Source organism: Acanthaster planci, linkage group LG11 (genome assembly GCF_054643075.1).
Source record: "Acanthaster planci isolate LZ-2023a linkage group LG11, COTS_SCS, whole genome shotgun sequence".
Lineage (NCBI taxonomy): Eukaryota > Metazoa > Echinodermata > Asteroidea > Valvatida > Acanthasteridae > Acanthaster > Acanthaster planci.
The window spans coordinates 4,241,484-4,269,482 of NC_141787.1; the positions used below are offsets into that span (position 1 = coordinate 4,241,484).

Genomic DNA, 27,999 nt, shown 5'->3' on the forward strand with positions numbered 1-27,999 from the left:
GTGTTGAGCGCCATAACAAGCAAGGAGACAAAATCAGAGTTTTATTCCGCACTACTGGCCGAGATGCTGAGCTGAATGGTCGGGACAAGTCACCCCAGAGCACGGTTTGACGCAACACGCAGTCTGCCTAAGATGAACCAATAGCTTGATTCCGGTTCATATTGAAACCCAGCTTATGCATAGTAATGACCAGAGATGCGCGTGCTATCTCAATCGTTCTGGTTGCCGATAAATCACCGTTTTCAGTGTGGGCACGGCGTTTTCTCTCATCTCTGTGGAGGAAGACGAACCAGAAACTCTCCCACAATATTCACCTGCTTCTCTGTGGATTCTCAAGCATCTTCAAATCTGCCAAAAGGAAAACTAGTTTGTTGTGATCGAGCAATGGCTAAGCTTAGCACACAGGAGATGCTGTACAGTCTTCTCAAACAAGGTGGGCACCATCACACGTCTCAGCCGTGCTTCATCAACCTTTTGAATTTTTCATAATGTCCTTCCATCATTTATCTATTGGTTATTTGTTTGGACCAAATTAGTTTTTGGCGCACCAAGCACGACATTAGCATGGCAGGCCACTTTAGTAAATTGCGATCCCCTTTGCCAATTAAGGCGATGGTGCTGATCTAGCAAACGGGCACAGGCATTGGATAATACGCTAAAACGCATCAGACATTCAATATGGTAACCTTAATATTGGATTCAGTTGGCCAAATTTAGTCACTTGGTTCGCACACATCGTCATGATTCGCACGGCATCATGGAGCATGTCCGGTTTGTAACTTGCTAGCATGCATTTCATCCCTGAACTTATTCAAGAACGGTCCATGCCATTCTCTTAGCAGACACAATCTACAAACGACTTTATTGGGTAAGAATTTCAGCAAGTAAACTTAAATGGTTCCAGTTAGTTTACATTACACTTGATCATTTCGGTAGTTATAGAGTCGTGTTCTATTTGATATTATTCAGTTTGCTTTCTGAACCCGTTCTCTCATGATATAGAATTGTACTTCTTTTGAACGGGAGGTCATCGATCCCTGCAAATGAAGAGACATCAAATGCTGCCATCTTTTTTTTCTTAAAAAGGAAGGATAAATTAAATTTCAATAGTCTAGCTTTACAAAAATGACCGGTTAATTTAAAGTTATGCTAGTATTTACGCATTTTTCATCAATGACTAGAATTTGTGTCTTGTATATGGTAACGGAAGTGCCAATGCATTGCTACATCAATGTACAGGCAGTTTAGCCGAGAACATCGGTCTTACCCGGAATTATTTGCCGGTAACAAAGGACACTAAATATTGATATGCTTGTAATTTTTGCAATTTTGACTTTAATATTCACAGCAAAAAAATGAGCAAATGAAGAATAATCACACACATAATATCGCAGAAATGGCTCCACTACAGCCTTTTCATTTTCGATGTTGCTGTAAGATCATATCATGAGGGGTCGAAATCCTGAGTAGTTTTCATCTCACATGTTAATATAACGATGGATAACGATGCGATACCTTAATTTCTGGAAGAATTCTGAAGGAGAATGAATAGGCTCCTGTTAACAAACATAGATGCTCGCTGGTGTAGTTTGCTTCTTTGAGCAAAAACAAATGAGAGTCTTCAGTAATCTTCTTTAGAAAAGGGAGAGAGAGAGAGAGTGACAAAAATCTTGTTGGTCAAACACCACGGTCTTTGAACGCATTAAAATTTTACGATGATACATAGGGAGATTTTTTCACACTTTTGCCGTTGTCCAGTAATTCCCATTTCACCAGGGAACGATCAAGACTAGACGGCCCACTTCTGTTGCTTCACGGACGAACACGTGGCTACAGTGGGCACTTAGGCTGATGGCAGATTATACTTGGTAGTCTGTCGCTATCATAACGGTGTGACATGACATCTAGCACCTTTGTCTTGACAAATGTTGAATTTTCGAGAACGTTCCGTTGCTAAGTTTGTAGATGCCCAGCTTAACATATAATTAACAAATAACTCGCTGCCTTTTTAATGATATAATCTGATGTGAAAAGAATTCGGCTCTCTAGAACGTATGTTGATAAGAGGTAATAATCCAGTGATCTTCTGGCTTGTTCCACTGTACATGCAAAGACTCGTCTCCATTGCAAATCATACAGCTCACCAATTTTAAAGCTCAGCTTCAAGTAAGATAAACAGTAGTCTCATCCTTTACAATTAGACTGAAAACTGCAACTATTATCATTTTAAATGAAGGAAAATACCAAATGAAATTGGTCTGGTGTTTTTGCTTGATGCAGGTAACAAAGTTATTAATAAAAGGAAAACAGAACAAGAGTCGGAGTTGTCATGATCACTGAAATATCGAGACAATTTGAGTTTGTTATTAACAGTTTGATCTTTATTATTAAGAGTTGAACAGGAAAATGAACGAAGCGGTTATATTTTCCCAGTACAATGTGACATCAAATTTCTTTTGTGTTGAAAGTGTTGTTGATGTCCGCTGATTAAGTAGTTGGCTATAGACAAATGTAATGAGCATATTCTCGCATAACTGTTAGTGAATCTCATTGTTTAAACTCTGCACCGTCATTTGAGCTTTCCTTATATCCATGTTAGAATAGCCTGTATTATGTATTTTTCGATTACGTGTATCACTTTATGACATAAATCCAATATCAGAATTGTGTTAGATGTCTTTCATAAGATTCTTCTACTGTCCATTCATTCAGGTCCAAATTTTAGGCACTAGCCTTTTGGTTCTTTACTCTACCTTTTGACAAGTACGGCATTGTTTTTCAAAATGATCAGTGTATCTAGGACTACCTCGTCTCAAAATGACAATCACCGCAAAAAGACGGGAATTTTTAAGGCTTCTTTTTGGCTTTTGGTGACTTTATTGTAACTCAGTGTCTAGTGGCAAACAGATGCTTGACGTGTTCTTCTAATATCGTAGCCAGAATAGCCGGATTAAGGGAAGTCAGGCATAAGCAGGCGATACCCCATGTAGCGCATGCAATGCCGTAGTAGACCATACCGCACTACACATGCCACCCGCTCCCTGCATGAGTTGCGGTCCACAGTCAAAGATACCGACAAACATTGTCCAAATGACTCTCTACGTACATTTCTTCCCACCATCAGTGTGAACAGGGTGTCGCTTCGGTCGACTTTTTCGGTTCAGGAGATCCGACCTGATCCCCTTTCGATCGCGACCTGCTTTCATACAAAAGAACGCCAGTCAATGGTGCTTTTCTTTGTACAAATCGCATTATGAGCTGCATAATCGGCTGAAATATCGTGTTGTGCTAAACACAATATTGAACCATTACCCCATATACACGCAAAGGACCATATTGTGTGGACATGCAATCTATAGACCCAATAAAGGGATTAAGAATCTATGTTCAGTACAAATTACTTCATTTACTATATATTACTGATTGATTTGGAATATTTTCAAACTCTTTGGTTCTGTGCAAGGAGTGTTTTAGAAAACTTTTGTTAATTAGGGCGAAGTAGATCTTTCACAGGGTTACCACGGGAAATACATATGTTATTTTTGTTATGAAGTGACCATGACTTCTCCACAACGTGCAGATTGTCATATAAGCCGCCATATGTTTCCTGCATGTAAAGATCACTCGTCTTTGTATTTTGCAATCAATATTTCGCCGGCAGCACAAAAGATTATTGACAAGATTTACTTCTGGACATACAACAATAATAATGTGCCAACGGTGTTTTACATGTGAATTTATCTCCTTGTACATGCGTTTAAAAAATTGGCATTTTTCATTGTACTGTAATTTTGTCCCCATGAGTTTACATGTAACAAGAAAATAAACGGCGCATTTTCCATGCATTCAATTCAAAAACTAGGTGTTAAATCTGGAAGGTGATCTGAACTGCTCATTTAATATGTATAGCAAAATTGATCTTTTTACGTATCATCAATTTTGTAATTGTGTGATTAAAACTTCTTTCAACGGTTGTAAGTTTAAACTCATAAATTATTGCCATTATCGGATAAAATTTCGTTTAGTTTGTTTAGAATATGAACCTTTGATTTCGAATCGTCCATAAAAAGATAGCATTATTAATGATGACGGACCAGGGTTACCAGAATGCTTGACCTTTCCTTTGGTGCCTTCAACTTCTCTTTCATGAACAAGACCCCGATTTGCCATTGATGACTGCTTAAAAATCTGTAAGTCGTATTATCAATACAGCTGTAATCGACTTGTTAATTTCAATTGTCTGTCGGTTTTCGCGTTTTTGGAGAGCAGTCAGGTTTGCTGGCACGCAAACTGACCACAGTACGATTTTGAGTGTCACACTAATCCTCCGTATTCGGGAGAACATAGGCCTTACGTGCTTCTACTGTATAATGTAAAAGTTAAACCATATTCAACTTTCGTTAGCAATGCCAAAGAATTCGACCCAAAACAATGAGTGCAATGCTCATAGCTATGATTGATCAGGAAGGAGAACAGATTTGCATTTATTCAAATGCTTTTTGAAACGAGCAAACTCTTTGTATGCGGTGAGTTTAGATAAGATGTGCTCTGGGCTACAGTGGTAAAGGAGAAACGGTTTGCAGCTCACCCATCTTTAATCATTGCAGTAAGATTAGCCCCGTACCGTACACGCGATGAAACTATACGCCCAGCCGCTCCAAAGTAGTCGTTCTTCAAATGCAGTGTCGTGTGCCTATAGCATTTACACTTTGTGTTCTTGCGATTCTTTTCTTGGATTTTGTTTTTGCAGGATCCATTAGCCTAATGACTCCGTGAATGACAGTTGAGACAGGCGGCTTCCCTGTAACCGGCACACGGGCCAGGCAATCCCAGCCACTAAACTGTTATGCAAAATTCAAGCCTGTTAAAACAAAGGCAGCTTTTTCCGCATGTTGAGTAATGATCGACGTACGCTAGCACGTGTGAGCGTTTGTAGTTTTGGCCCTGCAAGGGCATAGTTGAGTGACTTTTTAGGACCACACATTGGTTGCGATGATGGCTCCTCTAGGGACTTTACTGACTGAAAATAGGTTGCTGAAGCCAGTGATCCCAAGAAAGGACAGGTTACAATAAGTCAGTATGATGGTCGTATTACTGTTTATGAAAGGTTTGGAAATAACGTCAAATTGCCTTCTTCCACTGACCGTATAACACAACCGAAACAAGCAGCATTCTACATCTTTTCAATTACTACTCTTTTTTTTCAATAGCAAGTGACAACACATGGAAAGGACTGCTTTAGCTGGAGTCTTAAGTTCTCTTTCGCATCAGCATGCTTTTGGGTCACTACCGGTAGAATGCGTTACGATTTAAGTATAAATGAATATCTTACTACAATTTGGATTGTTAGTTATCATTTCATTATAGTTGTCAAATCTGTACCGGTACGTCATTGTATGATACAATGGCTGTGTGACTGTTCACGTGTGGATCCGAACCAAATTTGTTGGAAGCACTTTTTTCTGTTGTAATCTTTCTGCTCTTTCTGAGGCGTCGCACTAAAATTTTGGACGTTTTACACACTTTGAAATGAAAGAAATGAAACAATTCGCAATGCCGTCCTCTCTTCGCATTAAAAAATGCCTCTTTTGGAGAGCATTGTCCACTTTACATCATATCCACCGAAGGACTGTTTGTATGAAAGTCTTAAAAATTACACTGAGTGAATTAAAAAGACGTAAATCAGTTTTACATGTAAAATAGGTTACATTTGGTAATATGCCCTTGCACTGTCATTACTCATTACTGAACCTTTTATTTATTCATCGAAAAGTCCAGATTACTGGAACTGTGCAGGTGTCTCTCTGTTACAATGTGTATTCGGTTTGCGCTGTTCTGAGCATTTTCCTACTGTGTGATTTTCTTCTCATTTTGCCAGGTAACGCATCAAGTCTGCCAACACATTCTCGCTGAACGTTGCCTAAATCGAATTAACTTAGAAGGCATCGAGACAATATTGGTCAAATTAGATTAGTGCCGCCGTAGTCCACATCCAAGCCAATGCAATTCTGGTGTTTGCTTTAGTCTGCGAGGATCGCTGTTCTCAGTTTGACTCAATCATTTTCTGACTGTAGGGTCAACACTCAGATACTTTTATTGTTAAGACAAACACTTTGCTTCTCGTTTAATTTCGGTTTTTGTTTCAAGGGAGGCTTGGAAAAAACAAAACCCAATTGAGAGGAAGGCACTCTTTTACTTTTCATTGATGAGCATTGCAAACATTTTGTTATGCACCTTTCACAACCTGGAGTACTTATAATGTTGTTTGATTCCTAAAGAGTTGAATAATGTTTAATCAGATGCATGACAGTCGCATGTTTCTCAGTGTTTGGCTAACGGACATTGGTCGTCTATTGAAATTGTTCGTATTTTTTGAATGTGATGTAAAGCCAAATTCGATGAATTACTCCTGTGTGGGACGAGTGATTCGTACTATAACTCCATGTGGATTGTGCGGGACATGATCATACGCAAAAGTGATGGTGTACGGCAGAATTGTAACGAGCCACTAATTTGTGTAACTCAAGTCGAGTCAGCTCATTTCAACATTGTGACTCAGTCAAGTCAAGTCAGTGGGCAACCATTCGAGCCGAGTCGAGTCAAATATTTACTTCGAGTTAATTCGAGTCGACCACAAATAAATAAAAACAGGAGAGAAAATAATTTCAGTATTTAAAAAATTACTCCTGGATTTGTTCACGTAGTGACATAACATTTGCTTGAACAAAACATGATGGACTGATCGATTAATGGTGCATTGATTTATTTCCTTATTGATACAATTCTCGATGCAGTCATTTATCGGGGTAGTGTTTTATTCGAAAAGCGAATTTGGCAGTTATTGTTGCACATCATTAAAAATCCCTTTTTATATGCTGACTTAAAAAGTGTAAGTTAACAGGAACAAACAGCTATGTCCTTTTATATTGGGAAAAAATATTTAAATCCTAATGTCAGGCAGCATTTTGGGGTTTCAAATCTCTTTTTGAGAAGGTTGGTACGGTATATTAAAAAATGTGCTTTGATCTGTTATGAGGGTATACGCGAACGCCATGACTCTAAAAATAAAATGGGGTGGATGGGGCTTTCACGAACTGAGGATTTAATGGGATGTGTAAGCGGCTGGTTGGATGTTCGATGGTACGTTCCCGCTGTGGGGGAGAGGACTGGGTGTGCCCCTGGAAAATGTTTACAATTATTAGGCTTTCTCGTGTATTCTCGCACATTTCGTAAACAAATTAGGGAATTGCAGCGTTTCATTTATTATTGCCAACCTTTTTGTTTTATGTGAAGTAAAGTGTGATTGTCAGCTGAATGGAAGGAGATGTTCAAAATCTTCCTACCCCCATCCACAACTGATAAATCATGTAGAGTAGACGCAGATGCGAACGGATGCGGAGTGGAACTGTACAGAGCTTAGCTCAAAAATTCTGCGCTCCAAAGGCCACCCGCAACAGTGCCTTGTCATCCTCATCACGCGGTCGCAGCGGAACGCTAACGTTTTCCACATGAGCTATTGTATAATGTGTCCTAATTACCACGCGACTCGTGAAGAAAACCACACCTCTAGCGTTTGGGTGGTGCACAAGTTACCTCAATAAATTGCCTCTCAGTGTGCGGTGCCTACAGCATGCGCTCAGAGATTCCGTGTCCTCGAAGGTTCCTTGATTAGATGGGCTTCATACATTTCTTAAGCTGCTGGCGAGCCCAGCTAAGAACTGGCCGCTTCTGGTATCTGTGGGCTTAATTGCCTAATTTTGTTGGCAGTTGTTGATTGAAACATGTTCGCTTTACGAAATTCATATACCATGTTGGCAAGAACAGAATGAGTTGGTTCAAAGCAAATGTATTGTCTGCAATAAAGTGCAGACGTTTCGCAGTACCTCTCTTAACTGTCTTTTTTGGGGGCAGGTGTTTTTCTAGGCCGAAAATTAGTTCTCTCGTTTCACTGAGCTTTATTTTTGGCAATCTATTAATATGGTCACAGACTGACAATACTTGTGAGTTAAAATTTTTTAGCACGTTAGACCCACAGCAGACCTTTGTGCCCACGTACGCTCTGGAAATGTTGTTTAATTTCCATTTTTTTCGACTTACTTTGCAAAAACAGTAACATAGCGTCCACCATCGTTATATTGATATAGGGTTCAAATTACCTTTCTGGTGTATAAAAAGCTTACTTTATCTTCGCCCCCAAATGTCCAATTTTTAGCTTGTAGCTTGCCCGGAACAGTAGTTCTTCAATGAAGTGTTGGAAATATTAGCTCATATCAAAGTTTTCCTCAAAATGTCATGTTTAGATCACGTCACACATTTTGGTTTGACATTACATGTATCTCATTAGAAATTAACATAAACTTGAGTTACACGACGAACACAACGAATATATCGGACTTTTTAAATTTTCCTGTCTGGTCGATATATTAACTCTAATATAGTTAACCATCTTTTTGTGTCGGGTAAGTATAGGGAAAGGGTCCATGTATGTATGGTTTGGCTGCTGTTTACAATGATAAGTCTACAATCCTACAGACTTGATATACTCATTAAGATAAACATAGTTCAAAGGATACGACTGGGACAACCTCCAAGAGCGTCTCTTTTGAGACGACGTTAATATCCAACCGTAAATATGATCAGACATGTACCCTATAGAATCATGGTTTCGGATCCTGTGATGTGATGATCCTGTGTTTGGACTCCTTGAAACAAAAACAAAAGCAAATCAACAAAACATTAACAAACAACTGAAGCAGCAATTACAGCAACAAAACAAACAAAACAAAAGAGGAAAAGGAAATGGAGACACAATTATCAGCCTTACCCCGGAATCGGAAATGCATCTTAGCAATGGGAAATGACGAATAAGGACATAAAAAGTCTACTCGTATGATCTTGTAATGAAAAGCACCATTCAAGTCTCTCCTCTCTCTAAAAAAAAAAATCAAAGTCAGAATGGAGGGGGTATGACATGCGGAGCGATCACTGCAGGGTGGCTTGTACTGTGCCTTTACAGTGCCAGCTATACACGCATATTGAGATTATTTTTTGGCTGTGTATTTTGGAAGTATTGTGTTTGTATACAAGTTTGAAAAAAATTCTGAATTTACTTCAAATAATTTGCCTCCATTGTTTTCGTGTTCATGTCGACACAGACCTGAATTTGTCCAACTATCTACCTTACGTTTTCGATGTCAGACGCATCGCGGATTCGGGAAAAGCAAGTCTGTTTTAATTAGCTAATTGAAGGGGTATATGTCACGTGCACGCAATTATTAGAAGGTTCGGCACATGACAAGAACGTTTCAACCAAATTGCGGACTGTTCTGCAAACAGACTCTGCTTGACTATGCAGCTGGCTAATCCACTTGCCGATTCCTGACGTTCGAGTGTGCACTTGGACATCTTGTTTATTCCCTTGAAAAACTGGGATCAACTAGCATTGTCTAAGGCATCTATATTTTTGTGATATCGTAAAAAAATTGGTATATGTAGTCACACATTGACAAGAAAGCTTTCTGTGGAGTCATTGAAAATTTTCTGGATAACGTTTATGTCCCAAAGATGAGGCTTTTTCCCGCACACACGTTTTCCTTTTGTAAAGGAAGGAAGAAAGTAAAGTAAGTCTACATCACGTGATCTGAGGCGTCCGTAGCCAGATGCCACTGCTCAAAGCCTTCCAGTAATACAATAGGCACCTGAATTACGTTCAGCATCATTTTGTGGGGTCAAGGAGACAAAAACCAAACTAAACCAAACCAAACAAACACACACACACCCACAAAAAGAAAGAAAGAAAGAAAGAAACAAACAAACAAGCCAACAACCCAACAAACAAAGAAACATTTTTTTTCATTTTCCAAATGAACCTTTATTGCAAAGAAAAATAATGACACATACAACTAAAATTAAAATAAGGTTCAAGTGGATTCAAAAAAGTTAATTATTTACAAAAAATAAAGTAGAAAAATCAATACATTTTTGACAATCAATGAATAAATAAATAGCTCATGATTTGTGAGAGTCATAACAGAAAGAAAATCAAAAAGAAAGTTGAATTATTTTAAGCCATCGACAAACTCAGGGCTCTTCTGGCAGCAAAGACGGATGGCAACCAATACAATTAAATTAAGCAAACACAAAACAGAAAGGCAACTTCAAATCAGCCAAACAAACAAACAAACAAACAAACAAACAAACAAACAAACAAACAAACAAACAAACAAACAAACAAACAAACAGACAGACAGACAGACAGACAGACAGACAGACAGACAAACAAACAAACGAACAAACGAGGTACTCCAGTGTTGGGAAGGAAAAGGAATTTACTATTATGGGTGTTTATAGATCGAATCTCATACGGTTCTTTTTTTTTAATTTTTCTACTTAATTTTCTTCAGGCTGTTTCACTTTCGAAAAATAAAGTTTGAAAGGGTATTTAAGTTACTACCCAAATTTGTAGCCTCGAAGTTTGTTTATTCATGGGAAACTCTCACTTCAACCTTTTTTCGACTTGAATTTATTAGCGTGACACCTATGTCACATAATACATGTACATTACTCCTACGCTCCAAATAATGGCATTTTGCTGTAAAAGCGTTGTTTTTAATGGTGATGGATATTGGATCGGGTGTCAACAGTCAGTGAAATTTAGTTACTGAAGTTTTAATCACGTTATTAGTGGCAATAGTTGCGTAGGTAAAACAAATCTTCAGTAAAAGTGGGTTAGAAAAAGTTGTGGGATCGTTGTGTTTGATTTCCGAATCTTTAATAATCTCGAAACATTGACTTCATGAGGTACACCCATTTTGAACGTCTCGGACCAGGAATTACCCCGCCCATTTTCCCAACTTAACATTGACATGAAGGAGGGTGTTCATTGTGTGACTTGTCAAAACTCCGTGGTCCAATGAAATGCAACGTGGCGTGGGCAGCAGTTGCTGTCTCCATTCAGTCCGTCTGTCACGGACTCACTAAGCCCACTAAGCGAGGCACGTGGCCCACAGGACGCGCGAAATATCAACAACAGCGCAGTTTGTGTAGGTAAGGGGAGGTTGGATAGGCTCCGTGGTAATCTAGCCAGGGACTGTGGAACGAAAACACACTGAAGTATCGGCTCCTCCAATTCCACATCAAGGTCAACTTGCACTTTGGATTTTATCTTAAGACATCTATTTAAACCAGGAAGCAGGCTGTGGTTTGTAAGTCCGGTGTGTCTTCTTGAAGCTTCTCTCTATCATGAAAAGAGACACTGTTGCAGATTTCGATTTGGTAACCGGCGTCTTCAAAACGATGTCACATGCTGCTGACTTCAGTTACACTAAAGACTTTCCATTTTGCCGTAAGTTTCTGTGGTTTATAATTGTTACATGGTTCAAACATATTCATTGCAATGAGTAAAGAGAACCTAAGTTCTGGAGATAAACATTGAAGTTTTTCCAGTGTCTATTGTGTGGGTTGTGCTTTGCTTGACTGAAGTCTGTTTTTCGCAGGTAGGCCTAATGACTTTTAGACAATGTGACAAAACGCTGCCTTTCAGTCTGTCTGTACAAGCATAGGTTTTGAGTATAAAGAAAAACGAACCTTTCCAGTCGCTTTGATTTTACATGAGACTAGAAATTGAAAGGATGTTCTAACATTCCTAGCGATTTTCAGAGCCATGTGTTTTGAGTGCAGTGTTCTAATAATTGTGTTAATTGTATCCTCATCATGAAAAAAATTAAACATTTAACAGATTTCCTTGACGCATATGTGTTTGATTTCCGACGAAGAGCCAGAAAGATGCTGTTTAACAATTCCGAGTTACAGATTTAATTTATTTAAGGATAATTTCGTACAGTTTCAAAAATAATTCACACAAGCACAGGTACGAGATACAGCCTTTTTGTGCAGACAATCTTCAAAGTGTACATTTCGCCTCTTGACTTGATGGCAAATGGATCTGCAAATACGGTGAAATTTAAAATGTTAACTTTTTAATAATCCTCATCGAACACTCGCTTTGCAGGCAGTTCTGTATTCATTCACCATATGAAGAACTTAAGAACGGTAAAAGTACAGGTTCGGCTTTGGGTTCAGGCATTCCACGTCGAAAAACCTTTAAAGTACTATATTGTATATGGGGAATACCGAAAGTCTGAAATTAATTAAAGATAAAAAAACTAAAATCCTGTTATGATTAGAATAATAATCATATTAAAAATCAGTAAAATTCTCTATATTGGCAGTGAGACTTCCTGATCATTTGGTTGCCTTTTGGAAAGCTCTATCAACATCTAATTCGTGCTGCACTTATTTAATGCTATTACTTAATTTGAATAAATCAGAAAACAATTAACAGTCGCAAAGTCCAAGCCAACAGCAGCGCTACACCCAAATACAAATAATTTTGAACTTACTAAGTAAGGGAGTTAATGTCTTCTTGGAAGAAAAAATCATACGTTATTCTCAATAAGAATCATTTTGTGCTTGAAGTTTGTTTTCAAAAATCGTTGTCATACGCTCTCTCAAGCGATAGGAAACCTTTTCTACATTAGCCTACTTGAAGATAAGTGTTCAAAAATGCAGTGGTAAGATGCACTTAATTTTGTCAGTGCTCGGTTTTCATGGGATGTTCTTATATTGATATCATTAAAAAGATCTATAACACCGATCGGACATTAATTTTGTAATTGACAACATCGTCATTTGATGTCACTGCAACAGAATGAAGAAGTCAGCGTTCGAATCTCGCCGAGAATTCGCTTGTGCTGCGAGCCCAAGTATAACGCATATATCCAACGCTCTTTGCTCCAAAGGGGTCAGCGGTATAGCGATCGTTGAATTTACCCTCAAAAGGAATTAATATAAAAGAAGAAATAATTATTTGAACTAGCGTTCGTTATAAAAGGGACTGTCGTGTGAAATTAAAAGTAATAAAAAGTAATAAAAAATGCAAGTAATTTATGAATTTCGTTTACGGTGCACAATGCAGTCTTCAAGGGATTACCGTGATGTTTGCCTGTCCATTTCAAGAAAAAGATAGAACAGTTTTCAAACGCCGTGCTGTATCAAATCTATATCTTTAATAAGAGGATGATGATTCTTTTACAGAGAGTGTTCCGAAGTGTGCCGGATGTGACCAATCCATCCTAGATAGATTTATTCACAAAGTTCAAGATCGTTCGTGGCATGCAAAGTGTCTCAAATGTGTGGATTGCCAGATGCAGCTCAACGAGAGATGCTTTACAAGAGGGGGACAATTGTTTTGCAAAGATGACTTCTTCAAGTAAGTGGTTTCATGTTTTCAGATCTTTCCTAATAATAATTATTAATCACCAGAAGAGTAGTTAAGAACTTTAACGTATTTCTCCGTATTTGTATTAAACTACATGTATATTTCTTTTCACATAGTTTTGCATTTAGTTGTTTATTTAGTGTTAATAGTTTCTGAATGTATTTTTTGTACATTGGCGCTCTTCATTTTGAACGAAATAAACGATAGGCCTAGCTTAAAAGGAGTTGACATGTCTTTGATACGCAACATCGCCTCGATAAGTTCTGTGTAGCACATGATACAGGTTCAACACAATTATGATTGTAATGAATAGGCCTTAGAATTTTAATAACGTGTACGTGATTTGTGATGTGACAGTGAGTACCCAGCTCGATAAAGCTTGCTCTTGTCACTGAAGTCCAATCTCAGATTCGAAGTTTGAATTATTGTTCCGTTTTGTCGTGTTGCAACATAAATAATGAAAACATAAAGATAATAGGTATTTTGGTGGTGTACGGATTTATTCTATCCTCAATCGTAAAAATGGTCAAAGCGGAAGGAAACGTGTAGTGCTAGATTGCAGTGAAATAAGTGAGTGAAATGCACATTTTTAACAACACCAGAAAACACCGGGAATTAAATACGACAGTAACATATGTGTTGCTGTTGGCATTAATAGAGTTGATTAAATAGATTGCTCAGGGGTTTACCCTAATAAATTACCAAGAGTCAGGACGTACTACTTCCCCTCTCTCTCTTCGGTGCCATAATAGCTCCAGGCAAATCATATTTTCTAAGTGCAGATACAAAGAAAATGTGGGCCAGCAGCATACGAAAAATTCCCCAAATAATTTAATACTAAGTAAAAATTTACAAATAGATTTTAAGAAGCATCGTTGGGGTCTGCAAGTTATGCGTTTATTTGTAGTAAAACAATAACCAGAGAACTATGAAGAAGGGGTTACGTTTTTGAGAAAATGGGATTAAGTATCTTGTTTTGGGTACATGTATTTGGATTCATCATAAGTGTTTTCATTATTCCCACATCTTTACACTGATTTGTATTGTCTGACCACGACTAAGATTTCGATGTTCAGAATACATGTTGCAAATGTTCCATTTCTCGCAAAGTCTTAGCTTGGCTTTGTGTACTGAGAACGAGTATTCCAGAAAAGAAAACACCGTTTGCAAGGTTACCTCAAATGGAAACACGGTGGCTGATTACGAATCTTCTGAGCACGCTAAATTAAACTTTGTAGAAATCCCTTCCTTCGTTGATGGACTCCCAACCAATCTTGCGATGTAAACAAATACCCGCTCGCAGAAAAATTAATCAGTAGCGGAGCTTGCGGCTTGGCTTTGGTAGGCTCCAGTCATCTACGAGTCGTGACGAGAGAGAACTGTCACGGTACTAATCAATCTAGCAACCTGCTGGCCACTGCGCCGTTACTCTCCGCCCCCCCCCCCCACGACATGGCTCGTCAGACACCGAGCTCACGCAATCAACCCCAGCCAACAGTAATCAGCGAAAGCAAAGGGACCAGGCCAGTACGGTGTTATCTGGCCTGGGTCATCAGGAACGGTTTTTCCATCAGTGGTTGCATCAGTGTTTTCAGACATTGCCACTGACTATTTTCGTTTTAACCTGAAAATCGTTGTATAATATTGATTAGAATATAGGAGCAAAAGAAAAAACATTACAACAAAACATTCATATAGGCGACCATATGTGCACGAAGTTCGAAGACTAATTTGGTTCAACAATTTTCGTTACTTATAACTTTTAAACATATAGCAGCGAAATAACATATTAGGTAATAAAAGCCTGACTATTCAGCTGCAGCCCCTCTGACGATGATCCCATTTATGTAAATAAGTGTCGTTTCCCTGCATGAAAGTACTACTTTAGAAACTTTAACTCGCCATCATTTTAAATAATACCTACAAAATTATCCTGTTAGATCAAAAGGAATCATTACATGAGCTATGTCTGTTAATTCATGTATCTTGTTAGGGATGGGCCTATATTCCAGAACTGCCTGTACCAATATAAGAAAACGTGAAAAAAATGAAATAAAATGTTTTATTTGTAGAGTACAAACGTTTATTGTTATGATTAATTGTACAAACAGCTTTCTGAAAGACCCGTTGGTCTTGGCTTTATTTTTATACAGTGCATAAATCACAGTCACTGAGGAGAGCAAGTGCGTTATTGCAGATAGGTGATTGTCCAGTGTACCAAGTATAGTCGTTATGGCTATGAGAAGATGCGCAAAGAGACACAGCATATGCAGCCATTTAATTTATGTGATTGTGTCTGTGCAAGCGCGAATTGGGTCACTTCGGGAGCGGTGAATCAGCACAAGTTGACAGAGATGATCATCAGGGGAAATCAAGAGCCTGACGCGACCAGCCAACAGACCAGACCACGCTCAACATCGCCAGATAAATTCTCTGCTACCTTGCTTCTTTTGACAGCACCAAACTCTCTCTAACGACATCCCAGAGAAAATTAAACCTTCAAACCTTCGGTACAAAAATACCCCTTTTCAGCGATGAAGACACTTTTTGCGTCCTTTGTGCTTATGAAGAATTAGTAGCGGCCTACAGACACTGAGGGAAATTGAAGATAAGGTGGCAGACGCGACCATCCTTGATTTCCATTATTGTGGCGGCAAATAAACCAGTGTTCTCTTACTAGAACCACCCATGAAATTGGCATATGACAAAAGCTGAACGGGAGGAAAGGTCTTGTGATTTGAAAGAGAAAATTTAATTGCGGGAGAGAAGGAAAAGACAACACGACAGGCCAGTGTTACGCTCAACTTCACATCTGCTAGGACGTTTCAAAGAAGGAATTTAATCAAAGCATGCGTTTAATCATTGGTGTCCCCCTTGGGATCCTATCTTGTTGACGTTTTCCTAAGCGATACCACCGATGGTTTGTTCTCTCTCAAATGAAAGTTTTAATACACCCAAACCTACACACCCAAAAGTTTGGGATATTGGTTGACATTTCATTATTAAATTCATATTTACTCCGCATTGAATGATCATCTGTATAATTTTAACAACTGTCGATTTCTGAAATTGGGGAAGTATAGGCTCAAAAGGGGTCGATATGCAAATCTCCTGCTAAGACTGGGAAAATCTGTTGGCCAACTTCATTGTGTTATACTTTCCTGGTAGATTGGTTTTGCCCCGTATTCTTTTTAATTGGACCAAAAAGGTAAGGGCGGGAAGAAGTTGAAACTAGCACTGATGTTGCTGGTATGTTTTCTGGTATGTGATCGTGCTGCAATTATTGAACACGACGGAGTGCTACTTGCATGTACTTATATTAAATTTTGAGCCCTTGAAATTAAGTTTACACAATGACCCTCAATGAGCGCGATACCCTTTTTCACTTTCGTCCAACAATTTTGTCAGTTTTCATTCTCAAGACCGCTTGAATAATTTTGAATAGAAAACGAAATTCACTCATAACTGTATTAAAATGAAATCTTTACATTGAGAAATGAATGCAACATTTAAGCCAACTGATGCTAGGGAAGAAAGTATCGTTCCATCAAATATGCATAGGTCAGAATCATTTTATTGCCGCTGTCAATGACAAATCGATGTGAATTTTAATACAAATTCTAACACCTGCTCGGGTGGGACTCTAACCTACGACCCCCAGCTTGCTAGTGTGCAAAATGAAAATTCAAACATTCAGCTATATTACCCCCTTCGCCATTTAAATTCACTAAGTACTGTATACACAGTACCTTCAAGGGCTCATCCGAAAATGTATGCGCGCCTATAAGTCTGATCGGTCAGGATTTCACTGCCCATTGCGCGTGCCATTTGCGCGAAGGCACCATGCTATACCTTCGCCGTATCGTTCACGTTTTCTGTGTAGTTACTCATGGCACTACTAGTATGGGTTAAGGTCCAAGGCCACGTAGTCTGCAGTTTTTTAAAAGTCGGTGATGTGAAGCAAAAGTATTATTTCATGCGCCTTATAGATCTGATTGATAGCAAGTGTTACACAGAGTAATAATGTGTAGGATTTTTGTAGGGTATACTGTATTTTATCAGCTACTGGGGTCCGAATATTTTGTCTAGTTTGATGGATGGAATAGCAAGAGATGTGAAATCAGAGAAATCACAAGGCGTTGATTCCATGGAACGCGATACTTTGTCGGGCTTGCTTTGTAGATCCAAACTGTCATCTCATCACTGCTTCCAAATCATTCCGGCAGAAATTATACCGGCTTCTGGCTAAATTAGAAAGGCAAGATTCGCTCATCTCGCGTCCCAAGGGAAATAAATGATACACTAGCCGTATAGTTTATGCTACATGCACAGTCTGTATATCACAAACGTACAACATTGCCATCATCTAGCAACGATCAGCATGTAACAGTCATTATGGTGAAATTGTCCTTTTTACGCGATTGCTCTCGTCCTGAGTGATGAGGTTGGGGGCTGAAGCCCCGCGTACACTCACCATGGAAACAATGGCTTTTCTAAATCATAACAAAGGTGTCTTTGTTCAGACATGAATCGCATGGACAGTGCATGCTCTTATTCATGAGCCAAATGCCCTGTTTTAACTGAGTACTTTATACTGCCATGCCATTTTGTTCGTATAGGAGTCTGTTGAAATTGACTGCAAATAAAGCAAACAGCCATTCTTGACTTTTTTGTCGTTATTTTGTAAACAATATGCAAATCCGGATAAATTTTTAACCTTTAATGACAAGTAGTTGAGCCAAGACAATGGAGCTGTAGTCAAGTGCATCATAAGTCAAAAACAAACTGGTCAGACTCGTCAAGTAAAAACTATGGCGAGTCATGGCCATTAACAAGCGTTAAGTTCGAATGATGACTGCTTCGGACTGCAACACACAGAACGATCTGCGTAAACTATTTCTAAAAGAAGATGTTTTAGTTCTGTCAAGAATGATGAATAGATATCTAAAATGCTTTGGATATAAACAATTCTTATAAACCGAATCTTAAGAAAGTCATGCCAGAATAATGGGAAATGTTCGCTTAAGTAGGACAGTTTTGAGAAACGTCACATAAAGGCCGGTTTGGATGGCATTGATTGAGGAATAACGTGGTAAAGACATTCAAGTATGCCTCGTGGGATCCAACATTGCCCCGTGATTCCCCTTTGCTCTTGTGGCTCTAGAAAACAACGAAACTACAGTTGCGGATAAAAAACTTTTCTTTTTCGAGTCGTATATAGTAGGTTACCAAGTTACATTTTTTATGAAGCAAGAATGTTTTCAAGTGACCTGTTGTTGGCAGTGGAGGTTTTACTATGCCAAGGCCCATGCTCATGCTTAGAAATTTGCCTGCCTTACCTTATAGAACTGCGCCTTCATGCCAGCTTATCTGGTGGTTAAGAAACAAAAATGATCCTTTCTAAAAAGTAATAACACTTTAGGTGTCATGCAGGATCAATCCCATACGCGCTGGTTCCGTTGAAAATGGGAAATGTGTCAAACTTTCTTTTACGCATTAAAACTATGCAATGTAAAAACAAGTGTTCATGTTATAAAGCCTTTTAGGCCTAAACGCCTTCCTGGGAAAACTTTATGAACGTGTTGAAGTATTAATGATCCAAAGCTCAACACGTTGTGGTGTTATTTCTTAAGCAAATAAGTGCTGATGTGTTAATAAATTTAGACACATGAACATTTGGGTGTTCATAATAAGACACAAAAACACGTTTATCGGGTGGTGACACTGTCTGAACTCCGAAACACGTATTTCCCAAAAGGTGTTCAATTTTAAACGGTTACATGTTTACAAAAAACACGCAAATACGCAGACGTAATGTGTGTACGTGTGTGTATGGTTTTACTACAGTGTGTTGTGCTAAGTCTGTGTTCCTTAGCTACGAGGAAATACTTTGACAGAATTTTGAGTTCCCTCTCAGCAACCAGACAATCCACTCTCGAAAAGTTTATTTCCTCTAATTTAGCGCGTCATGGAGGAATTTGAGTAAGACAAAAGCTCAGCGCCAGCAAACACTGAATGCTTAAAAATAGGACACATCCAAGCCTTTTGAGCAGTGGCATAAATTTGTGCCGGGAACTAGGGGTATGGGGGAATGACTTGCCCAGCCATGGAAATTTGGGGGGGGGGTACTGGCACCATATGACACAAAGGGGTGACAAGTGTAGATTTTTAATATGTTACACTCCCACAGAACCTTACATCAAAACGGCGTACTTATTTTTATTTCATTTATTTCATATATTTTTTCTGTTGTTCTGCCATTTTGAGTTCTGTTGAATACTAATTCCTTTGTAGGGAAGTCCGAAAGGTTCTTCAAAATATCTTTTAATCTTTACTCACCACGATAGAGAGAGGGGATTATTCAGTAGCCCAGCCCCCGGTCATATAGTGGGATATACGCCCATGCTTTTGAGTATTTCGTACGAATCTTTTGCACAAATCACAAAATCGTTGGAGAGTAATTCCAGTATCGATTCGATCACATACTCATCAAACACGAATGGATTCAAGCACTAAGCAGTGGCGCAGCCAGGATTTTTCGGGGGGGGGGGCTTGGACCGGAATTCCAAATCACACCAAAAAATGATGGTCAAGCTCGCCCCCAGGTTGTGGCACAGGGGACTGGGATGGAAGGCTATACCAGAAATAGTAGTTTAAAATGTAGGTGCAAATATTGTATCTTCGTTGTTTCAGACAGTAAGAAAAAATAATTAAAACAACAATGGGGGAGGAGTGCATGGTAGTCAATTTCCCCGAGTTCTCTTCCCCTTCTCTGGATACGACTCTGGTTAATTCACTTAAACTGTAGGTCTGTTTATTAACCCTTATGTACAAAATATTTTGTCTTGCACACCACAGAAGGTATGGAGCAAGGTGTGCTGCCTGTGATCAAAGTATTGCTCCCAAAGAGAAAGTACGCCGAGCTCAAGACAATGCCTATCATCTGCAGTGCTTTGCTTGCGTTATGTGTAATCGGCTGTTAGCTACGGGGGATGAATTTTATCTCATGAGCGACAACAAACTCGTGTGTAAGAATGACTTCGAAGTGGCAAGGAGCAAAGGTAATTCCCCCTTTCTAAATGTCATATTAATGTTCATACGGCTGCTTTGCTGAAACATTATTTTGTCACTTTGATCGTAAAAAATCGACAAAGCGTTTCGCTCGGAGTATAAATATATACCGATTTCATTCTTTGGTCTTTGTTTGGAATAATATTCTGACACTGATGAAATAAGGAGACCACTCTGAAATTAAAACTCCAGAACTTATTTGATATGGTGATGAACTGATCTTTGTGCAACATCTGACATGGAAACTTACAAATTGAAACATGGATTCGCTATAGGGTTCTTCACACTGAAATACATCCTCAAACTTTGAGAACAAAATTAACGGTTCCAATTTACCTCTTTTTCATCACTTATAAATCGAAATCTACAGAGCCAACCGCTCCATTTTTATGTCCAAATACATTACGGAGGACTGGTGTTCAGTAAGCCTGTGCTGGTCACAGTTTCATTTCTCATGCAAAATCCATTAGATTCTGGGTTAGAATTCCATATAAAACTCTTTAGATATTTTACTAAGCATATTCTAAGTGACGGGAACACGGGGGAGGGTAGGGCACAGGGGCGCAGGTCTCGTAAAGAATCCTCGTGCGACGACTTAAGTCAGTGAATGCCCTTTCTCCCCACGAACATGAGCCACCCAGTGAGGTGAAATACGTTGAATGTCACAGTTAAATAAGAATTAAACTTTGTATAAATCCAAACTTAGCAAATATCCTGGTTACTGTTCTTATAAGGTTCCTACTGTACTCCAATTCACAGGCTGTTGTGCACCAAAACTTTGAGCTCTTTGCTTCTGATGATCTGTTGGCCCAAAATCGCAGTTTAACGTCAGAAGCTGTTGATTCTTTCCTGTACATATAGAAGTTGAGATGGATAATTCCAATAAACGTCCTCGGACAACCATTACAGCGAAGCAACTGGAAACCCTAAAGACGGCTTATTCCAACAGTCCCAAGCCAGCGAGACATGTTCGAGAACAACTTGCTCAGGAAACCTGCCTAGATATGCGAGTCGTGCAAGTAAGCTTGTGACTTGTCCCTCCGTACACGTTCTTCAAATTCGGAAAATCAAAGAATGTGATGGTATCATCCTCGGTTTTGAAATTCTATTGAACAACTTGTTAAAATGAAAAATGTTTACCTGCGAGTCGTGTAATATCTGACCTCTGTTGGGGCAAAGGTCTACGGTTACATATTTTATAAGAGTAAAAATCTTTTCAAACGGAAATAAAGCTCTGCGAAGTGCTTGCAATAGAAAACAGAGGCCCAGAGCATTACCTCATTCCAAATTTGGATAAAATGCATTTTGGATGCCAAAAGTGTCTTTCCCTTCACTTTCCCCTTTGACGTTTGAAGAAATTACTTTACAACTTCACTTTTAGTATAAAAGAATGAGACCGTTGAAGACGGTGTTTTTTATATTTATGCACATAGATCCACCCTAAAGGAGGAAACATGCAATCAACTCAACTCTCCAGTCCCGCCAAAGTAAAAGATTTCTTTTGGTTCCTCGCCCCTATCCCATTATTAGGCAAAGTCCTAGGTGTAATTAACTTTGGACTTGTTCATTTTCATATACACAATTTGTATTTCCTAATTGTGGCTATTATGCGTGATCAGCTATTTTCAGTTTCAGCACATACAGAAATAAAGTAGGCCGATAACGGTATAAACCTTTTCAAATTTTGTCCGTCATAATAAACCAACACAGAAATACCTTTATATGCTTAAGTCGGGCAACATTTGGATATAGAACTACTGGAATGAGAAAGAATGATATGGAATCCTTTGATTTTTGTATTGTAAGAGGTTGGAATCTTGTCAAGTCCTGTGGTTTAAGTTTAAGTTGAGACATATCTGAACCATTTGCTGCAGTTGTTTTTCAGTAGTGTCTGTAAATATTTTAAGGAATTTAAAAAAATAGGGAGTAAGGATGCATGTAAAAAAAATAATATTGAAGAAAACTGTTTCTTGTCTCTATAATTGTGTTTAAGGTGTGGTTTCAAAACCGAAGAGCGAAGGAGAAACGTCTGAAGAAAGATTCCAATCGCCAACGTTGGGGACAATATTTTCGAACGGTCAAGAGAGGAAACGAGAACAGTAGTCCTGTCCTGAGCGGACAGGAATCACTTGCATCTCCCATTAAGCTCGAAACAAGTGATGAAAAGCTGGACTTTAAAGGTACCGGTAACTATAACAAATTTATCAATATTTATAAAGCTATGTTTAAAAATTCAGCCACAGGATTTGAAAAGTCTCAGACTTTTCAATGCATTTTCAGGTAACGATTTTTCGTTTAACCTTTGTATAAATCTCCTGTATATTTGCAGCAGTGCTATTGTACGAGAGGCAAAATTAGTTGTGAACTTAGTATACTTCTTTTTTATATTTATAATTAATCAGCAACTTTGGGATGCATGTAATGTCAAAATTTCCGCTGGAAATGATTTATATAGGTTAACGAAGAGGAGAAATTACTCAATTTATAAGGCACGATCACAGACAAAGTATAATGACAATATATTTATGAGGATAACACATCCTGAGTGTTTGAAACATGATAACATAGGCCATATTTAATGTAAGCCCCTCCCAAAGTAAATTGTGTTACGGTTAAGGCCAATCTAGCAGAGGGGAACCAGTGTGTTTGTTTACTGTTTCTTTACTTGAAGATTTCCTTTATTTGAAGACGAATTTAAGCTGCTTTCGACATATTGCCTCCTCTGTGTAGTTGTGACTTTTTTGTACTTAATGTCCATATTTAAAACGTTCATTTTTATGAGTCTCTTTCCTCCTTATAGAGACATCAGAAGTTAATCCCGAAAGACCTTTGGGATTTTCGAGTCATGACCAGAACACGTCTACTAATGGTCCCCAAGCCAGCCACTCTAATAGCTTTCTCAACGCACGGGAGAGCTACGGTTCCCCTCCACCGTCAGTGACCGGAGTTTACTCGCTGAACCATTCCCCCAGCCTTCCCGTCAGTCAGCCAAGCATGATGCCCAGTATTCCTTACAGTGACGCGGGGATGCCTGGTTTGCTCAGCACAGCCAGTCATGGCTTAGGAGAAGCTATGAGAGTTATGGTCAGTTCTGTAGCTGATCTTCAACATGCGCCCACACCAGCTGGCTACCAAGACTTTCCAAGCCAACATTCCTGGATAGAGCAATCCCAGTATTAGTAAGTCAAACTCAATGTACAGATATTATTCAAAAGGCTTCAGTGTGGCGTGTAGGAAAATGGTTTCTTACATAAGAACACATTAAAAAATGGAATTAACACCTACAAATTAGACTGTTGTAAGTAGAGTTTGTCCATTAATGATACAAGAAGCACTACAGAGAATTCTGTAAAATAAAGTTTGCAGATACGGCATTGGAGATGTTAAAGCACTATTGTTGACATCAGGGTTGTGATTGAGGCACATGAGAGATATGGATTATTGTAATGTCACGGGTAAAAAAGAAGGACAATAACACTGACCCATTGAAGACTTGGTTTATATTTGTGAGAAAACCTAAATTTTTGTCCACTGAGACTCACTTATATTTACACATGTTCACATATTTGAAAAATCCGAAGACAAATACAGACTGAGTTATATTACAGATTTATATTACTGTATTAGGACAGTGTTATTTGCCAAAGCTATACAAGCCACGACGACAGAGAAAATGTAACATGCATTGGTTCAAATATTCCACATACTCCATAGATCTACAATGTTCCTCAAAATATTGCGGAGAAACGTGTTGAATCTTCTCCACGTTATCCTTATGTGTCTTGAAAAGAAGACGAACACATGACACCTGACAGTACTTGTTAAAGTTATCGGCATTGTAATTCAGTCCTTTTCCCTAGTCCGTCAAGTCTCAATAGTCAATACCACGGCTTTTCTGACGGACTAAGTCTATTTGGAGTATATATAAACGTTTCAGTCCATGGCCCCAACGCGACAGGAATGCAAATGAAGTATAGTACCCAGTATTAACTTGTGAAGGGACTCGTCCTTCGTCTATATTCCGTCTTCGTAAACACCTGTGCATTTTTAGCCTGTAATAACCGGAATAGCCTTCGTACACACGTCACATTTTCGTGTTTAGTGGGCTTCGTTATACTGCACCTTATTGTATTCCAGTATGTCGTGTAATCGATCAGGGCTCTTCTACAGTACGTGTAGGCCTATGCCGGAAAACAGCCAAAAATCCATGAATTATTGTTAACTCTCCTTCCATTTCAATACGATTTGCCCAACCAATTTAGAAGGCAGAAACAACTTTAAGTGACAATCGGCGTGAAAAAGGGGAAAAATATGAGGTCGACATCACAGAACTTATACTGAGCTGGTAATACGTATCGTGTGGTGTGTGGAATGTTTGAAGAAATCACTTCTAACAATTATAATTTTGACGTAAAATACATGTATAGACATGAAAGCGAAAGGTACAAGTTTGAATAACGACTGTCTTCAAACAGATATTGTTCAATCTATTTCTTTAGCCATCACGGTTTGCAACATTGGCTTCCACATAAAGCTGTGCTCCAAATTCTTCATACCCTCTGGAAAATAACATGCTTTCTAAATTCTTCATTTGCAAAAGCTATTATGTTGGTACTTCCTTGCAATACACAAACCCACAAGTGTGTTGGCTAAACTTAATTTGCATAATAATAGATACGACCCGGGGTTGTTTTTTTTTTTTGCTCCTTATAAAACCCCAGGTTTACGTCGTCCAAAGTCTCTTCTTACTAGTCAATAGCGTGACCTTTGTTCTTGATGACTGCCTCGAGACGGTTCCTATAGGCCTAAATGCCCACAAGCTTTCTGCATGTGCCCTGTGTGATGTTGGCCCACTCTTCCTTGTCGAAAGCCTCCAGCTGGGTGAGGTTGGATGGTCTCCTGGCCATCACTCTGGTCTTCAGCGCCCTCCACAGATTCTCTATAGAAGGATCCCAATACGACGCTTTTAGCGTCTATCTGCGCACTTCCGCGTATGAAAACGAGGCTTTATGTGTCAGCTTCAATTCTTAATACGACCAGAGGATTGAAATTAAGGAGTCAAGACCAAAAAAAAACATAAAGGTATGTTAAATTCAGACTTTTCAGGCTGCAAATTTTTGTGGAAGAGTTTTTCATGATGACTCGACACGTAAAACCAAAAGAAAAAAAAACCGCAATTTACCGCGAACTACATGTGCAGTGGGCGTGGTTTACTGAGTTGATTTCGTGGGCGAGCGTGACGAAATTCAACCAGAGAGCCTCGGTTTCGATGTGTATACGCCACAGACAGCGCTGATGTGAAATCCCTCTACTGGATTTAGGTCAGGACTTTGACTTGGTCATTCACCAGTACACGGACACCATTGTCCTTGAACTACCTTGGCGAAGTACTAGGGGTCATTGTCCTGCTGGTACGTCCAATCAGGTCCAAGCTGGAGTTTCTCAGCAGACGCTTTCACATTGTTATCAAGGATCTTGATATAATCCTCCTTTTTCATGATGCGCTGTATCTTAATGAGGTTCCCGGTGCCACCGGCAGAGAAGCAACCCCGTAGCATTATGTCGCCACCTCCATGTTTTACGGTTGGGACTGTGTTCTTCGGCTTGTATGCTTCTCCTTACTTCCTCCAGACGTACGCAACATCCGTGTGGCCAAACAACTCCATCTTTGTCTCATCAGACCACAGGACCGATGGCAAAAAGGTAGGATCTTGGTTCAGATGTGCTCCAGCAAATGCCAGACGAGCCTCCTTATGTTTCTTCCTGAGTAGTGGTGTCTTCCTAGGCCTGCGTCCGTGGAGACCTCCTTTGTACAATACTCGCTGGACACCTTCGTCCCTGCCTTGTCAAGGGTATCAATTCGGGCCTTGGTTGTGATCCGTTGGTTGTTGTTGGCTTTCCGGCAGATTTTTCTGGCGAGTCTAGGAGATACTTTGCACTTCCTGCCACGCCCATTGAGGTTTTTCACCGTGTTGAACCTCAGACGCTCTCTGATGATACTCTGAACTATTGCAACAGGGACCTCATATTGCTTGGAAATTGCCTTGTAGCCTTTGCCTTCTCAATACGCTGGCGTATATCCTCAGTGAGTTCCGTCTTCTTGGCCATGGTGACGAGTTACTGAGAATGATCTTAATTTTTTTTCTTTTCATACTCTTTGGGAGAGATGGCATTTCATCAGAAACTTGGACACAAAGTCACCAAAAGAAGGTATTTATTCTAACATCTTGAAACAGCTTCATGCCAAAGATTCTTGCAGCCATAGAAAGTGAAAATAAGCAGTATGAATGAAAAGCAATTTTTTCCTTGGGATTTTGTCTGGGGTATGAATAATTTTGACCAGGAGCAAAACAAGAACCCTGGGCCGTATCTATTATTGTGCAAATGAATTTTAGCCAACACACGCGTGGGTTTGTGTATTGCAACAAAAAGACAAAAAGATGGTGAAAGTATCAACATACATGTAATAACTTGTACAAATGAAGAATTTAGAAAAGTATGTTATTTTCCAGAGGGTATGAATAATTTTGAGCACAACTGTAGTACTCCTATGAGGCGACGGCATGACACCAAACCAGTCCGTCTCTTGACTATCAATGTATGATAATTATGCTGAAGTGGTACTAGTTGTCCAAAAATTTCGCTGATTGTTTTGTTCCTGTTTGATTAATCTTTACCTTGATAGTTATTTTTCTCATCTGCGAGAGGTGAATTTACAATACAGAAAATCGAATGTCATTGTCAGATCTTGATGCAGTGACGCAACTGGGGTGGAATTTCTAAGCAAGGCAGCCGGGGTGTATACATTGAGGTTACCGAAAGTAAATGAACTGTGGCTTGTTCATAGGTTTTGTACATTTCAAAGTTTGGGGGGGGGACCCGGGGATACGGACTTAGGCTGGGTGCATGTGCTCCCGTTCGTACGCCACTGTTTTTATGCTAACCCTGTATCGCCCTTTTACTAGGCATAACGTACTTCAAATGGCTCTACGCAAATTTAACATAGTTTAGTTACTGTTAGTTTTATCAATGTGAAAAGTCATTTCTTTATTTGCAGAGAGGTTGAAAGTTTTGAACTAGAGAGTAAAGGTATTTTACAATGTACGTGCGCAATTTGGGGGAACAGTGCTTTTGTTTTCTCGTATTTAATTTCAAAAGTTAGTGCAATTTTCATGAACCAATTTGTACATATTTTAAACACATTAGAATTATTAATAAACCACATTCCATCTTGCCCAGTCTAATGTAATTTTTTTCATCTCGAAAATGTTAACAATACATTAGATTGAAGGAAATGCTCGTCAATCGGAGTGTCTTGTCAGTATCTTCCGAGGCTGTTCGCCGAAGGTGTAAATTAAGGGTTCGAGCATCCTCCCCGACTCGCTGAAAAGTTCAATGTTTTTATTCTTGTTCAGCTCATCTCTCAATGTAGCTAGTATTTCTTTATCTAACTCATTCAAATCCATGTACGCCCAAATTTAAAACTTTAAAATGCAATTTCTCAACAACCTTCAAACCAGAAAACAACCTCTTTTTTATCAGCGAACTTGTTTTGTGTGTTATGTGCAATACATCTGTTCCTATACGTTTATTTCAGAAACACCGTACATTCCACACCAGCAAACCCCCACCCCCACCCCAAAAACAGA

At 39.1% G+C, this 27,999-nt stretch overlaps 1 protein-coding gene and 1 long non-coding RNA gene across 7 annotated transcripts in view; one reads left to right on the top strand and one right to left on the bottom strand.

The window, feature by feature from the left end:
• LOC110981558 (uncharacterized) overlaps window positions 1-456 on the bottom strand; it is a 28,611-nt gene extending 28,155 nt beyond the window's left edge. The window contains exon 1 of one of the 2 annotated variants that reach the window (XR_015427174.1): window positions 315-456. This is a non-coding gene — a long non-coding RNA (uncharacterized LOC110981558). The remainder of the gene's footprint in view (window positions 1-314) is intronic. The other variant, XR_015427173.1, reaches the window with a different exon arrangement.
• LOC110981557 (LIM/homeobox protein Lhx4-like) lies at window positions 38-27,995 on the top strand. 5 transcript variants are annotated; one of them, XM_022239186.2, is made up of 7 exons: window positions 38-433; window positions 13,096-13,270; window positions 20,138-20,340; window positions 21,212-21,369; window positions 21,784-21,837; window positions 22,344-22,530; window positions 23,151-27,995. In XM_022239186.2, exons 1-7 carry the CDS (start codon window positions 196-198, stop codon window positions 23,528-23,530), a joined length of 1,395 nt encoding a protein of 464 aa, XP_022094878.1. In that variant the 5' UTR covers window positions 38-195; the 3' UTR covers window positions 23,531-27,995. The 5 variants fall into 5 exon arrangements, with proteins under 5 accessions (XP_022094878.1, XP_022094879.1, XP_086999350.1 ...); XM_087143224.1 differs by lacking the exon at window positions 38-433 and adding an exon at window positions 457-868; XM_022239188.2 differs by lacking the exon at window positions 38-433 and adding an exon at window positions 10,614-11,344.
• Window positions 27,996-27,999: the final 4 nt, after the last annotated feature.